Genomic DNA, 15,434 nt, shown 5'->3' with positions numbered 1-15,434 from the left:
TGCACTCCATTTTCCATAAATCTTTAGATCAAAGCAAATTATGCAGATACAGGATTGGCAAATATGCATAATTCGGTACAAAGCAAGGCTTTAACGCGGCTTTAAGGGTGGCACCATTATTTTTGTTCCCATTTGATTCCATCTAAGTAGTCTTCTCCTGGAGGCTTCCCTGATTCGCATTTCCAAAAGAGCCAGAGTGCGGAAAACAGGAGATGAAACACAACAACCAGTCCAAAGTAGATGAAGAAGAAGAGCCTGTCCACATGGGCAGAAGCTTGTTTGAGTTGCGATGACTCTTCAGTTGCCCCACAGTCTGAAAGGTAAAGGAGAAAGACGAGCTGAATGAATGCTCAGCTTGCAAACTTCATATGACCAAAGCACTTGGGGGGGAATTCAAGTGATCTCTTATGCAAACCCTTTCGGGTGATTGCCGCAGAAAACAAAATAAGCAGAACCCGAGATGCTTTTGAAAGGTATATTTGAAGTATTACCGATGGACTTTGAGAAAATAAACAGCTGGTAATTGATGAAATTGAATTCAAACCCCTTTTATATATTTAATACATTCACAGTTCTAGTGTAGATCCAAACCCCTTTCCTAAGCATTGGTGTTTGTTTGGGCCCAGATTCTGCAACAAATGAATTTTGCCTCTGATCAGAATTCAGAAAATGATTGGGCTTGTTAAATTCTGAATAAAGGAGGTCTTGTACTTTAAGTAAGTTCTTTTCTTTGCAGGATAGATACTTGCTTGGTAAGAGGGAGGACAAAACTGGGACAGAGTTCTCCTGCCTTAAGGCTTCAAGGGTGTGTTGTTGAGGCTCTCATGTTGCTGCAGCTGTCCATCTATTGATATTCAGAACCACCTTTCTGTTGCAACACTATAGCAGAGTTTGGGAGAGAGTGGGGTGTCCCTGCTAGCAATTAATTACACTTCTGATTCTTTTCAATCATTCTTTGGCACTACACCATCTTCCTGCCACAAAGCCTTCAGTGGATCTAGAGGCTTGCCTGCATCAGGATGTTGTATTGTTAAGACCAGCTTTCCCCAGCCTGGTGCAATACAGGCTGGAGCTGATGGTAGTTGAGTTCCCCATGTTTGAGAAAGGCTATTGCACACTGAAAGTGGCTTGCTACTAGTCACCTTGCTTGGGGAATGTCATTCTGTTTTATTTCCCGTTAGCACCTACCGCTTTTCCCAGGATCTTTTGTATGTTCAAGATTATTGCTGTGGTCTTTAGGTAGCATAGTGGTAGCCTTTCCCTTTCCCCGCTGACATCCACAATTCAGCCAGATATTACTGTTGTCAGTAACCAACTTTGTCACCAAAACAGTCTCAATTGTGCTAAGGAATAGTAACACCAGGAGACTGATGTAGTAATAACCTGGAGTTTAGAAAAAAGAGGAAATTAATTGCACAGCTGTTGAGCAAATCACTGGATAATTGTTCTAAACAATTGACTTCAAAAAATTGTTTAGCATAGCTGTAGAATGCCAGAGGGAAACTAGCAGACATGGACTGAAAAACTCAAAATAAGCATGCACATAATTTCCAGTGAAACCATCATTTTTACAAAACATTATTGCCAGAAAGGAGGGCTGGAGCTGCCTGCTAGGCCTTGATGTTTGGTCTTCGTGACCACTCTTTTGACGGCATTACATTCCTTAGTGATAATGTGCTGCAAAGTAAGGAATTTTTATAGTAGTGTGAGCTGAGGCTTAACCAAGAGGTTTCAACCAGGATGAAGAAAACAAGACAGAGCTAAAAGATTGAGCAGAGGAAAAGCATGAAGTGATTTCAAAAGATGAGGGAAAGGTTTTTGTACTGTATTGCAAAGGACAAGAGAGCCAGGCACAGGGAACAAAAAAGTGACAGGTTTGAAGAGGCACACGATGACGGCAATCCTTATAGTGTTATTCATTGCAGGAACAGGAGTAGTAAAGAATAGCATTTCGGAGGGAATGAGCAAGTGTTTTGGCAGTATCAGAAAATGATGAAGTTGAGCAATAACTGGAATTGAGTTCCATCTGTACTGACAATTGCTTACTTGCAATTCCTACCATCTATCAGCCTAAACCAGAGAGGGAAAACCTGTGCTCCCCCAGCTGTTGCTTTACAACTCCCATCTCCCTGACCATTGGCCATTCAAAGAGGAGGCTGCTGGGAGTTGGAGCCTAACAACATCTGGAGGGCCAGCCCATGTGTATTCCAGACATGTTGTTAAACACATCGTTCTCATGTCCCCACCCCACCCCATTGTAGGAATAGCTAAGGCCTGAATCTCACTCACACAGGCCTACTTTTAAAAAAATATTTTGTAAAAGAGGACACTGATGATGTGTTTAGCATCAGGGGCAGGCAGACTTTTAGTTTTGCACATTGTATTCTATTAGAATGTCAGGATCTACAAGCCAGTGCCTGTTGCAAAATGGTGTGTGCTTAGAATTAGATAATTCTGAGCCCAGGTATTTGCTTCTAAGTTCCAGAACTGAACAGAGCTCCTGGTTCTTCAGTACAAAAATCCATACCTAGTTACCTTAAACTTTCTTCATTTCAGCAATATCATTTAGGATGGGTAGTGGGGGAGTCATAGAACAGAATAATATAATTATAGTGTTGGAACGGACCCCATGGGTCATCAAGTCTGAATCTCAGAAGTATTGGTGACATTTTGTTGCTATTATTCTTAAACAATAGTGAGTCAGACTTCTGGTCAATACACCACAAATCACCCAAATCACCCAACAGATCGACCTTCTGCCTATCTCTATTAATATGATATTTAGTGTGGCCATGTGCATGGATGTGGAAAAGAAAGAAACCTTCACTTTGCAGTCTTGTAACAGCCATTAAAACTGGTCTGGGAAGGAGCATGAGTCACGGCTCATGACTCATCCTAACAAATGTCTCTTATTCATCAACAAAGTCAACCATGTTTGAAAATCAAGGTGTGTGTGTGTGTGTGTGTGTGTGTGCGTGCGCGCGCGTGTGTGTCCCTGCCCATGTAAGCAGCCTTCTCTTTTGCTCCTCTCCTGCCCTGACTCCATACAAATCCAGAGTTGTGATGAGGCACTACAAATGCAGTGTATAAAATGGTGAATAGAAGGATATTGCTGTTTGATGTAAGAACCATTTGATTAATCTTAATTAAGAGAATTTAGGCTCTTGTTCCACAGCACTCTAGCTCATTCCTGTGCGCCTCAGTGCACAATGAAGGATATTCTGAGTTAGGGTGAAGAAATGTGTGCTGGGAGAGGAGCTCTTAACTAAATCAGCGCATTGTTTTTCTTATTCACAAGAAGTGCTTGGGGAAGCACTGCAAAGTAGGAAGAACACTTAGCCACTGACCAAAATGACATCCCTCTGGCAAGCTCTCCTTCCCACCTCTGTGACCTATAGTTCACGATACTCTGTCTTGATGCTGTCTTCCATTTCAAAATAAAAATAAATAAAAGTCTGCCTATTTCTCTAAAGAAACCCAGGGCTCATCCACACTTACCTTTTGCCCTGCACTTTCTAGGCACAATTCCACACTTTAAAGCACCATGTCTGAGCATTATTGCTTTATTTTGCCCCAGCACATTCCCTGTGAAAACCTGCTCTTTAACGCTGAATCAGAACAAACGGGTTTCTTATGGATAGCCACATTTGCTGGGATTCAGCTTTTAAGAATGGGTTTTTGTGCTCAGACACGGTGCTTTAAAAGCACAGGCCTGTGCCTAGAAATGCAGCCTGACAGGAAGTATGGATGAGCTCTCGAGGCGACTTACAAAAACAAAGCAACCCCTAACACACTAAAATTTAACAATATCCAGTCCCTTTAACAAATTGCAGCAGCTAAAACACAGAACTTATCCAGCAAAAATTAACTAAAGGCACTTTGACAGGAAAGACTATTGTAAGTACAGTGGTACCTCGGGTTAAGAACTTAATTCGTTCTGGAGGTCTGTTCTTAACCTGAAACTGTTCTTAACCTGAAGCACCACTTTAGCTAATGGGGTCTCCTGCTGCCGCTGCGCCGCCGCCGCATAATTTCTGTTCTCATCCTGAAGCAAAGTTCTTAACTTGAGGTATCTATTTCTGGGTTAGCGGAGTCTGTAACCTGAAGCGTATGTAACCCAAGGTACCACTGTAAAGAAATAAAGAGTAGTACTATTTCAGGAGAGCCAGTGTGGTGTAGTGGTTAAGAGCGGTAGTCACGTAATCTGGGGAACCGGGTTCGAGTCTCCGCTCCTCCACATGCAGCTGCTGGGTGACCTTGGGCGAGTCACACTTCTTTGAAGTCTCTCAGCCCCACTCACCTCACAGAGTGTTTGTTGTGGGGGAGGAAGGGAAAGGAGAATGTTAGCCGCTTTGAGACTCCTTAAAGGGAGTGAAAGGCAGGATATCAAATCCAAACTCTTCGTCTTCTTCTTCTTCTTCAGTGTGATAGGGAAGGTTACCATGAAGTCCGGCACTTCAAGACTGATCATGACTGGCTTCTCTAAGAGAAGGCTGAGGAGTCTTCAGCTCGCCAGTGCTCTTCCCCTGAAGCCATGCCCCCTCCTCAGGTGACCAGGAGGGCTCAATCCTCATGCTCCTCCCCACATGCCACAGAGGGGATGGAAATCAAGTTCTCCTGGCTTTTCACCTAAGGAGAGGGAAAGGCCTAATCCTGCTACTCAGCCTGCTGAAAAAGAGACAGCGTTTGTCCATTGCATCTCTGCTGATCTCCAATAAGCTGCTGGGGGCAGCTTTTATGTCCATTGTGGTACATCAGCTGGGGGGGGGAGTTAACCCCCCCACTCACTGCAGTCCATAATGTGTGTTTTTCTCTCTAATTGGTTACCAACTTTACAGGGAATTGCGCCACAGGCCGCCATTTTGGGCTACGGCCCCATGTGGCTTGTAATACGATTCCGCCTGCAGTTTTGCTACTTAATTTTTCCTGGCCTGTTCAACTTACTGAGCAATGGGTTGCAGGAAGAAGAGCCGGGCAAGGAGCCAATGAGCGAGGAGTGGAACACCAGGTAAGCCAACAGCAAGGTGATCATGTATGCCAGCCTGTCTTTGAGTGGGATAAGGAAGCCACAGAGATCAGCTACCACAAGTGCCAGGCTTGGCACAATTACAGAGAGGACGATTCGCATTCCCGTGTTTTCTAACTTCACCTAGAAAAGAGGTTGGGGTTTGTGGGTGAAAGGAATGAGCATTTGAGCCTTTCAGCATTTCGCAAAACATCGGCATTGGTTGGCAAAGTGGCTGGATACGTTGTATTTATTTATTTAATCAACCTCCCTCTAATAAGTAAATACCAAAAGAAGAACACAAGCTTTGGCACTTTCCACTACTGTCATCTAATGTGGAATTGGCGAAGTCAAGCAACGTTTTAAAAGCCGCTTGCCTAACTTGGTCATTCATGCCCTTCTGGCCATTAATGTAGAAAGAAGCAAAGTCACCTAAAAGCAGACGTTCGCAAAAAGGTGCACTTAATCTTCTTAAGTGAACATTTTTGTCATTGAAAGCAGACTTCGAGGGCCCTGGAAATCCCCTCCCTGTGAACTTTTTCTAGACCAGGGGTGGGGAACCTGCAACTCACCAGACGCTGCTCAAATACAAATCCCATCTTCCCTGACCATTGACCAAGGTGGCTTGGGCTGATGGGAGTTTAAGTCCAGCAACACCTGGAGGGCTTCATGCTCTCCATCCCTGATCTAGTCCTACCTTACAAGGTTGTTGTCAGGATTACAAAAAAATGTACGCGGAGTGCTCTCAATCCTCTGAAATGCTACAATAAAAACCATGTTGCAGCAGCAAACTAAAGATGCTCCTTAAATCTGGAGTGTGGAACCTGTGTCTCTCCAGGTGTCAGTGGACTAAAAACCCCATCATCTCTGACCACTGATTGGCCTTGCTGTCTGAGGCTGATGGGAGTTGGAGTCCAATAGCATATGTTCCCTCCTGCAAGTACAGTTCACATTTCCAAGAAGAGTATTCCCTGCAGCTCCTCTCCCAAGTAGTTTGCTCTATCTCCATAGGCGCCGACTCCATGGGGCCTGAGGGGGCCCGAGCCCCCTCAAAAATTCGTTTGGGGGGGCTCTGCCCCCCAATAATTTAAGAAAATTATTAGTTATATTATGCTTTGTAAAATCACAAAATTATGTTGGTATTTTTTATTTTCCTTGTTTGACGATAGAAGCGGGGATTCCCCCTAGCTCATTAATATTCACCGCCCATGGCGGCAGCCAATCGGCTGCCGCAAAGGGCGGGCCCTCACAGGTTCACTTAAGGTTGGGGCAGCCCGGGGCTCGCCCCTTTCGTTCTCCCAGCAGCAGCGGTTTGGAGGTCTTGGGCCCCCCAATATTTTTTATAAGTCGGTATGGCCCCCCGCCCCCCCAATATTTTTTATAAGTCGGCGCCCCTGTCTGTCTCACTTGCCTTCTTTGCTTTCACCAGCAGGGCTGAAGGCACATGGTGCAGGGAGGTCCTGCATTGTGACATTCCCACGCGCCCCAATCAGATGAGAGGTCAGGACCCAGCAGAGAAGCCCCTTGCATGCCTTCTCTGAGTTATAGTCCAGTTTCATCTCCTTACCATAACTACAAAGCAAGGCTGTGGCAAATTCTTCAGGCTGCTGACTTTCACATCCATGACAAGGTATTCACGCTTTAAATTCAGAATCTGGTTTTGAATGGAGACGTTGAATTCCAGCTCATTGACTTGAAAGAGTTAAACACACACACACACACAAGTTCTTTGGATATTCAATGGAAGTATAAGAGAGATTTTAGGAGTCCAATCGATCATCTATGCTCCCTTCAATAGAAGGAGTTGCATCTAAGTTGGAAAGAGCCCCAAGGACCATAAAGTCAGGCTACCCCAAGACATGTTCCCCTTAAGGCAAACCTCACGTGGGCATACCCTCCAACATTTCTCTGATGAAAATAGGGATGTCCCATTCCATAATGATAATTTTACTATTTATACCCTGCACATTGCATGTGTATTATTGGGTTGCCCCAGCACTCTGGGCAGCTTCCAACAGGCATAAAAACGTAATAAAGCATTAAACATTTTATTTTAAAAACTACCCTATGCAGGATTCCCTTCAGACAGCTCGAGGGTCAGATAACTCCATACCCTCCAACATTTCTCCAATGAAAATAGGGACATCCTCAGGAAAAGTGGAATATTCCGGGATCAAATCAGAAACCAGGGCGGCTTCTCTAAATCAGGGAGCTCCCTGGAAAATAGGGACACTTGGAGGGTCGGCATACGGAACTCTTATTTGACGTGGTAATTGCTGGTACAGGTGCATAATGGCTGTGGCAGGTGAAGGGAAGGCCACAAGAATGACATAGGAGACTGGTATTGGGTTGAATTAGGCCACAGCTTTATTGATTCCAGGAAAGAGTAGGTTTGACTAAGGCATTGGGTATGTATCCTGCATCAGGCAGCCTGCCTGCTACCTGATAGGAACCTGGTGGGGTCAAACTTGTGCTAGGGAGTCGCCCCCCAACATGGATTGGATACCACGACTCCACACAGGCAGCCATTGAGAGAGGTGTAGTGACCCTTTGGTCCCTCAGTGGACTCCCGGACACAGTCACCCCACCTGAACTGAGCGGAGGGGTGGGGCGGGGGACAGACAGGCAACTTGTCCTTTCTCCTCACTGATTTCTTCACTTTTAGTAGCTACTTCCTAAAGTAGATCACTTCCTTTCAGGCTTCCTTCCTGCTACTTCTTCTAGCTCAGTCAGAATGAACATGGGCTTCTGTTGACTTCTTGGTTCCATCTTGTAACAACTATACCTAGAATAGGTTTGTTTGCCATGAGTAATCAACCTTTTTTATTTACCCTTTCAACCAGCAGTCTTGCCAGACTATTTCCTTCTGCACTACATTTACCAGATTCTGACATTTGCATCAGCAGGCATCTCACTTACCCGTGTTGGCTAGAGAGGAGAAGCTCAGAGTGCAGCGAGTGCTGTCTCGTGGGTAGTATAAGAGATCAAAGTTGCAGTTGCTGTCGATGCGCAGAGAGAGCGCAAACTCCACTTTCCCATCACTGTGAAGCACTATGGGAGGAGACTCTGTTTTCCATGTCACTTCAAACCTTTGGTAAACAAAAGGAGCTGTAAGACAAGGGGGACAGCAGAGGGGGACCTTCCTTGTTCGCTGCAGCATGCATCTCATGCTGTTTGGACATGTAGAATGGCATCTACTAGGAACTCGCCCACAAGGTGAGTGTTTGGGTCACCTGGGCAGATGGATAAGAAAAGTGAGCAGGAGTGGTGGTACAGGAAGAGCTGACTCAAGGTTTAATAAAGAGACCCTGTCCTGTCTTCACACATCACAATATGAAGATACACAATGCTGTATGAAAATGGGGAGGAATGAAATCCAGAAAAGGAATTTAGGCTTAGCTAAAGTTTCCCATCTGCCGGTATGTTACACTCTTCTGTGTTTGTGGAGAATTACAGTGGTACCTCGGGTTAAGAACTTAATTCGTTCCGGCGGTCCATTCTTAACCTGAAACTGTTCTTAACCTGAAGCACTACTTAACTAATGGGGCCTCCCGCTGTTGCTGCGCCGCTGCTGCGCAATTTCTGTTCTCATCCTTAACCCGAGGTACTATTTCTGGGTTAGCGGAGTCTGTAACCTGAAGCGTCTGTAACCTGAGGTACCACTGTACTCCTATCAGTTGATGCATTGGCCAAGAGAGAGACGGTATGGCGCCTTGTCAGATTATTCTGTGTGCAAGGCTGTATAGATTTCTGCCTTCAAGGAGATGGGTGCTTTACAAAAGGAGTGGACAAATTCATGGCAGGTGGGTACATTTCAAAGGAGCATACCTCTGGGGACCTGATGCCACAGGTTGCAGGTGGGAAGCAATGGGATGGTTGTCATCATCTGGCCCTATATGCAACATCCCAGGGACTTTGGGTCTGGTACGGTGTCGGATGCTGTTCTCACATTTTCTTTTCCTTTCCACATTCCCTCTTTCAGTGATGAGGACTCTGGGCCCCTCTAGATGTTGCTGGACTCCAGTTCCCAGCATTCCAGAATAGTAGTCATGCTGGCTGGGGCTGATGGGAGCTGCAGTCCAACCTGGAGGAGGGCTTCAGGGTCCCTACCCCTGTCCTGTGCCTTTTTCAGGGTCAGAGACTGGAGAAACCCTTGGGACATATGTGGAATGGTACATGTGTACATTTTTCAAGGCTACTTACGATTCTTGAACTGTGAGGGAAGGAGTCCACACCGAACCCCAGGGCACAGTGATGGTGGTGAAGGGGAACTCTGTTTCATTCCAGGCCAGCTGTTCAGCATACCATGACTGAAGATTTCAGTGAAAGGAAACGTTAATCTTGACTGTATCCTCCTCCCCACTCACCCACCCTTTCAAATCTAAAATCTGCTTCACTCACCAACGGTATCACTTCAGCATCCCATGGACATGATCAAGCTAATTATTTGATCAGGAAGTGTGAGCAGACAATGTGGAGAGTGGAGCCTGCCTTCAGGACCACTCTATCTCCTATTATTTCCCAGTTCTTTGATAAGAAAGACTAAGCATTACCTGATAAAGCACGAGGACAGATGAGATAGTATATTGCATGATGTCCTAGTGGATAAAGAATTCAAGGTCAAATGCACACAAATACATGCACACACACAAACACGTACATACAAGAATTTTCAATAAAACATGGCTCCAAAAAATCTGCCCTTTTATGTTGGCTCAAAAACTGTTTTCACTTCCATATAACAGCTCCAGCTTGGGATTCATCCATACTCGGTTGCATCATCATCATCATCATCATCATCATACTGCCCTATAGGTAAGGTAAAGATAAAGGACCCCTGGATGGTTAAGCCCAGTTAAAGGTGACTATGGGGTTGTGGCGCTCATCTTACTTTCAGGCTGAGGGAGCCAGAATTGATCCACAGACAGCTTTCTGGGTCATGTGGCCAGCATGACTAAACCACTTCTGGCGCAACAGAACACTGTGACAAAACCAGAGTGCATGGAAACGCTGTTTACCTTCCCACCGCAGCGGTACCTATTTATCTACTTGAACTACGAGGTTGGCAGGAGCTGGGACAGAACAATGGGAGCTCACCCTGTTGCGGGGATTCGAACTGCCAACCTTCTGATCAGCAAGCCCAAGAGGCTCGGTGGTTTAGACCACAGAGCCACCCGCGTCCCCTTACCCGTGTACCCTATACCCCTTACCTTATACCCATGGGTCTCGGGGTGGTTTGAACATACATTATTTTGAACATGAACATTATATTAGTATAATCCTTGTTTGCAGACAGAATGTCAATTTGTAAGCGTGGTACAGTCATACCTCAGGTTGAAGTTAGTCAGGTTGAGCGTTTTTGGGTTGCGCTCCGCGGCACAGAAGTGGCGAATCGCGACCTGCGCATGTGCAGACTCGGGTTGCGTTCACTTCAGGATGCGAACGGGGCTCTGGAACAGATCCCGTTCACATCCCGAGGTACCACTGTATAAGTTGTTATACCTACCACATGAAGCACGTTAGACATCTCTATCTTGACATCCACCACAAGGGGGCCATTTCCATTTCTGGGCATCAGGGATGGGGAATATGTATTCAGCAGTGACTCTAATAACTTCACTTCCAAGGAGTTGATAGAATCTTGCAAAGTCATCTGAGGCAAGGCTGCTAAAAGCAAAATACACAAGTAGTCCGTTTCAGAGCCATTCATATAATGCACTCCATCTCAAATCAAACATTGATTCTTTTATGTTGGAAATAAGGAGGATATTTGCAGCAAATTATTCCACTCACAACTATTAGGCAACAGAACTATTTTGCTCTGCAAGAGCTATTCATATATGTATTTGTAGGATTTCTTTCTTTCTTTCCTTCCTTCCTTCCTTCCTTCCTTCCTTCCTTCCTTCCTTCCTTTCTTTCTTTCTTTCTTTCTTTCTTTCTTTCTTTCTTTCATCAATTTAATTTTTACAATTAAAACAATTTACAATAATCCAAATACAAAATACCATGTAGGATTTCTTATTCACGTTTTACCATAATGCCCCAGGGCTGTTTATAACAATGTAGTTATACTGTTATAAAAACAAGTTAAACGTGTGTTGTTGTTTTTAATATGCATTGTAGGAGAGGAATGGCTCGCCAGATGTTGGTCTTTGGCTCCCTGAGTCCATGACCACTGACCATGCTGACTGGGGCTGATGGAAACTGGAGTCCAACAAACCCTGAAGCAGGGTTGCCATATTTCAAAAAGTGAAAATCCAGACAGAAGTTCTTCAGCTATTTTTGAGGGAAATTGGCAAAAATGACACTGCCAACATTTAAGCCTATTTCCTCCTGGACACTGCTTTCAACTGTAGTATTCCAGGTATGTCCAGGAAATTCTGGACATATGGCAACCGTACAGTGGTACCTCAGGTTACATATGCTTCAGGTTACATACGTTTCAGGTTACAGATTCCGCTAACCCAGAAATAATGCTTCAGGATAAGAACAGAAATCGTGCTCCAGCGGTGTGGTGGCAGCAGGAGGCCCCATTAGCTAAAATGGTGCTTCAGGTTAAGAACAGTTTCAGGTAAAGAACGGACCTCCGGAACGAATTAAGTACTTAACCCGAGGTACCACTGTATCTGAAGGGCCATAGGCTCCTCACCCCTCAGAGACTCAGCAGCATATTAGATTAAAAGCTGCCATTGTATGGACATGCAATGGTATGGTCAGGGCTAGCACCAGCCAGCTGCATCATGCTGGAAAAAAACTATGGGGTTAATACTTTCAAAATGTAGCCTTATTGGAGTTCACCGATTGGGTCTGCTTTGCTCCGGGACAGGAGGAAGGAAGTCAAATGACACCGAGGTTGGTTCAGGAGGACAGGAGGAAGGAAGTCAAATGACACCGAGGTTGGTTCAAAGAAAGAGTTTATTCTGCTCTCCGGGTAGCAGAAGGCACTTGTGTGATCAAGTCCACAGCAAGTCCAAAGAAATGACAAGTTTCATGCAGTATATATATCCTCCAGGCACCCTCTCCCTCCTTCCCATATAAATCCAACCACGTCAGCCTATGTACGCAGGTTGATATCACATATGTTCTTGCTCTGGTATTCTTAACCATAAAAGGGAATTCCTTCCTGTACTTCTGACCATAAAAGGATCTTCCTCTTCCTACTCTTATCTTGGAGGAAGAGGTGTCATCTCTGAGAACACGCTTTTGGCATTGTTCCGGACTTAGGTCTGTGCGTCTTTTGTGGTCAGCACATAAGATAAGGCACGGACGTGTCTTCTCTGTTCTGCTGGTGCAGTCAGGGTCATCCCAGCGGTCACAAACTGATAAAGGAGAGGGCTCTGAGCACAGACGGCTTTTTTTTTATACATTGACTCAAAGCTCAAGTTAATGGATTTTAGCTAAGGAAAAATAGGGATTTTGGTGCAGTTTCAAACTGCCTTCACAGTCAGTTTTGCGTTTGGGAAACCCATTCCTTCAAAAAAAGAGGAAGACGAGAAATTTTGAGGAAGACCTCCCCTGCCCTCTAATCCTTCTTTTCTATCTGACGCCTTGTGTTTAGATGTATTGTGTGCTATACAGAGATGGGTAAGCCTCCATTTCTCTCCATTTTTTGCAATCGTAATTTCAGTTTTCCCCATTTCCCTATCAGTTTGCTTTTTTTTTAAGTCCTCATGAAAATTATCCTAATATTATCCTAATATACACATTTTTGCAAGCAGTTTTCCCTAATATACATTTTTTGTAAGTTATTTTCACTTAGACTGTACCCAAATACCTTCATTTTTGTATACATCACCATATTTTTCGCTTTATAAGATGCACCAGATCATAAGACACACCTAGTTTTTGGAGGAGGAAAACAAGAAAAAAAATATTCTGAATCCCAGAAGCCAGAACAGCAAGAGGGATCGCTGCACAGTGAAAGCAACAATCCCTCTTGCTGTTCTGGCTTCTGGGATAGCTGCGCAGCCTGCATTCGCTCCATAAGATGCAAACACATTTCCCCTTACTTTTTAGGAGGGGAAAAATGCTTCTTATAGAGCGAAAAATACGGTAGTGGAACCAAGAGCAAGCACCTATCGGTTAGACTATATGGGTTGCATCCAACGTCGTAATAAGTGAATGTTCCATCCATCAGAGTAAGGATTCCTGTTTCTCCTCCTCTCCTTCCCCCACCTGCCCCCTAAATCTGTTCTGGGGCTTTCCTCCAATCATCTGAAGCCAATTTGGGGAGGGTGGGCTGTGGAGAGGGGAGAAAGTCCTGTTGTGCTGGTGGGACACAGTAACTGAATACAGTGGTACCCCGGGTTACATACACTTCAGGTTACAGACTCCGCTAACCCAGAAATAGTACCTCAGGTTAAGAACTTTGCTTCAGGATGAGAACAGAAATTGCGCAGCGGCGGTGCAGGGGCAGCAGGAGGCCCCATTAGCTAAAGTGGTGCTTCAGGTTAAGAACAGTTTCAGGTAAAGAACGGACCTCCGGAACGAATTAAGTACTTAACCCGAGGTACCACTGTACTGCCCCAAGTGTATACAGCGTTAAAAAAAAAAACAAGTTCCTCTTACCTAGCACCAAGAGGAAGAGATTCAGGCAGATCCTTGTCACCATCATCTTTTTTTAAGGTCCTGCAATATGAAAGCATGGCAGCAGGCTCTAATGCAAGGTAAATTTGACACCAATTCATAGCACAGAGAGCCAAAACGACCATTTGTCACACACGGTTGGTGGCCCAGCTAGAGCATGAAGCTGCCAGTGAAAAGGAGATGGAAATTTCAATTCTGCTAGTTTTGAACTCTGAAGTGGCTTCCAGGTGTGTAGGACTGCCTAACGATACTTTCATGGGTATTCTCACATTACAAAGCACATAATCTTACAAAAATATGTATCTCTGTTCTCCACTGAGTGAGGGCTACTTGAGCTTCTCCACTCACGGCTTTCTGGAAGTTATCATCTCTAGGTATTGTCTTCTGCCTTATCTTCTCAGGCTATGGGGCAGTCAAACAATACTTATTATTCTATAACCACATGAACACAGGACAAGAGATTCAACAAAAGCTGCCTTTTGCAAAATCTACATGCCTCTGGACCCCCCCCCCCCAGGATAATTTGCAATCAACACGCACTTATTCATCATACCTGCAGAAGAAGCCACACTGTTCACATCAGACATGAGGTAAGGGCTGACCTGAGCAGCACAGAACCAGTTTTTATATAGGCCATTTACTACGATATCTCTTTTGGGGATGGATTGTAATGTCAGCCTGCCATGCTTCAATTCATGAACAACAAAGCTCTGCAACCCTCTGGTTTTCTTTCTACCAACAGCTGCCCTTTGGGAGATAATTTCCTGGGCTTTCATTGCATTCCCAGCAACAACAACAGTCCATTGTGAAACAACACAATGGAAATGTGTATGTGTGTAGAAGGGTGTAAATTGCCATAAAGAGAAGTATGAATTAGTTCTCTGCATCACTAACCAAACAAAACCAACACCTTGTTTATTATGTGCTTAGATGCTGGTGTGTGTTCTCTTTCATTTCTTTCTGTCTATTGGGGAAATGAAATATAGGGTTTATCTCAGTATTTATTTCCAGCCAATGAAGATTTAAACATGGACTCACTTCTTTGCAAATACCTGCTATTAGAATACATTTTTAAATATTTCACAGAAAGAGGGACAACTCGAGTCTGAAGCGACTACACAATCAAAATACCGGTAAGTTTCAAAAGTTCAAAGCTGTGAAATAAATCATACAAGGATAAAAACCACTCTAAAACAAAACAATTACAAGTAAAATAAAATAAAATGGCACAACGTAAAATCTAGCCACCGATTTGGTTGCTCAAAGCACAGTGTGTTTTGCTAGCCTATTCTACCCCTTACAACAACCTTCTAAGGTAGGCCACTATTACTATCTCCTTATTGCAGATGCGGGACTGAGGCTGAGAGCTAGCAATCTACTTGAGGGCCTCTACTGAGTTCATGGCAGAAGAAAGATGTGAAGCAAGGACTTTCCTGATTCCTAAGCCTCTAAAGCTTGAGCCCCATGGACACACTTCCCAGGGGGTAAGGTCACCGTAGAGCAATTCTGCACCAAACTTGCACAGAAGGACTGCTGCCAGCCCCTCTGCCACATTAGTTCTGTATGCAGGACAAATCTCCCCAACCCTTGCCTTGTGACAGCCAAACGCAAGCCGGGAGAGAGCATTTTGCAAAGAGTTGGTTCAAACCCGACACTAACAAATGAATGCGCAGCAGGCTAACACTCATGATGCAGAACAAAAGTCAAAGGTGCAGGGTCCTTGTCCCAGACAGCAGGCACAGAGCTGCCAGGAAATAAATAATTGGCAAAGCAATTCTGTTGCGTGAGGCAGAGCTCTGGGAGAAAATGGATTTCTGGGGTTCTTCAAGTCCTCCATTAACCA

General features: G+C 44.6%; 1 protein-coding gene across 1 annotated transcript; it reads right to left on the bottom strand.

The window, feature by feature from the left end:
* On the bottom strand, positions 1 to 14,371 carry ZACN (zinc activated ion channel). The gene is made up of 10 exons (XM_083725696.1): positions 14,145 to 14,371; positions 13,574 to 13,633; positions 10,512 to 10,672; positions 9,559 to 9,603; positions 9,209 to 9,315; positions 7,925 to 8,094; positions 6,573 to 6,697; positions 4,945 to 5,149; positions 1,189 to 1,383; positions 1 to 313 (listed from the first exon to the last, which is right to left on the bottom strand). Exons 2-10 carry the CDS (start codon positions 13,617 to 13,619, stop codon positions 117 to 119), a joined length of 1,251 nt encoding a protein of 416 aa, XP_083581822.1. The 5' UTR covers positions 13,620 to 13,633; positions 14,145 to 14,371; the 3' UTR covers positions 1 to 116.
* Positions 14,372 to 15,434: the final 1,063 nt, after the last annotated feature.

This window comes from Podarcis gaigeae (assembly GCF_964106915.1).
Source record: "Podarcis gaigeae genome assembly, chromosome: 2".
NCBI lineage: Eukaryota > Metazoa > Chordata > Lepidosauria > Squamata > Lacertidae > Podarcis > Podarcis gaigeae.
The sequence above is the reverse complement of the archived record's forward strand: the minus strand, read 5'-3'. Positions and strand labels throughout refer to the sequence as shown.

Excerpts from the sequence above, each read along its gene's own strand:
- ZACN (XM_083725696.1), bottom strand. The coding sequence starts at position 13,619 with ATGATGGTGACAAGGATCTGCCTGAATCTCTTCCTCTTGGTGCTAG. Across the intron at positions 5,150-6,572 it reads AGCCTTGCTTTGTAGTTATG|GTGAAGTTAGAAAACACGGG; the intron begins GTAAGGAGATGA and ends CCTCTTTTCTAG. Across the intron at positions 1,384-4,944 it reads TTCCTGCAACCCATTGCTCA|GTTATTACTACATCAGTCTC; the intron begins GTAAGTTGAACA and ends TCTAAACTCCAG.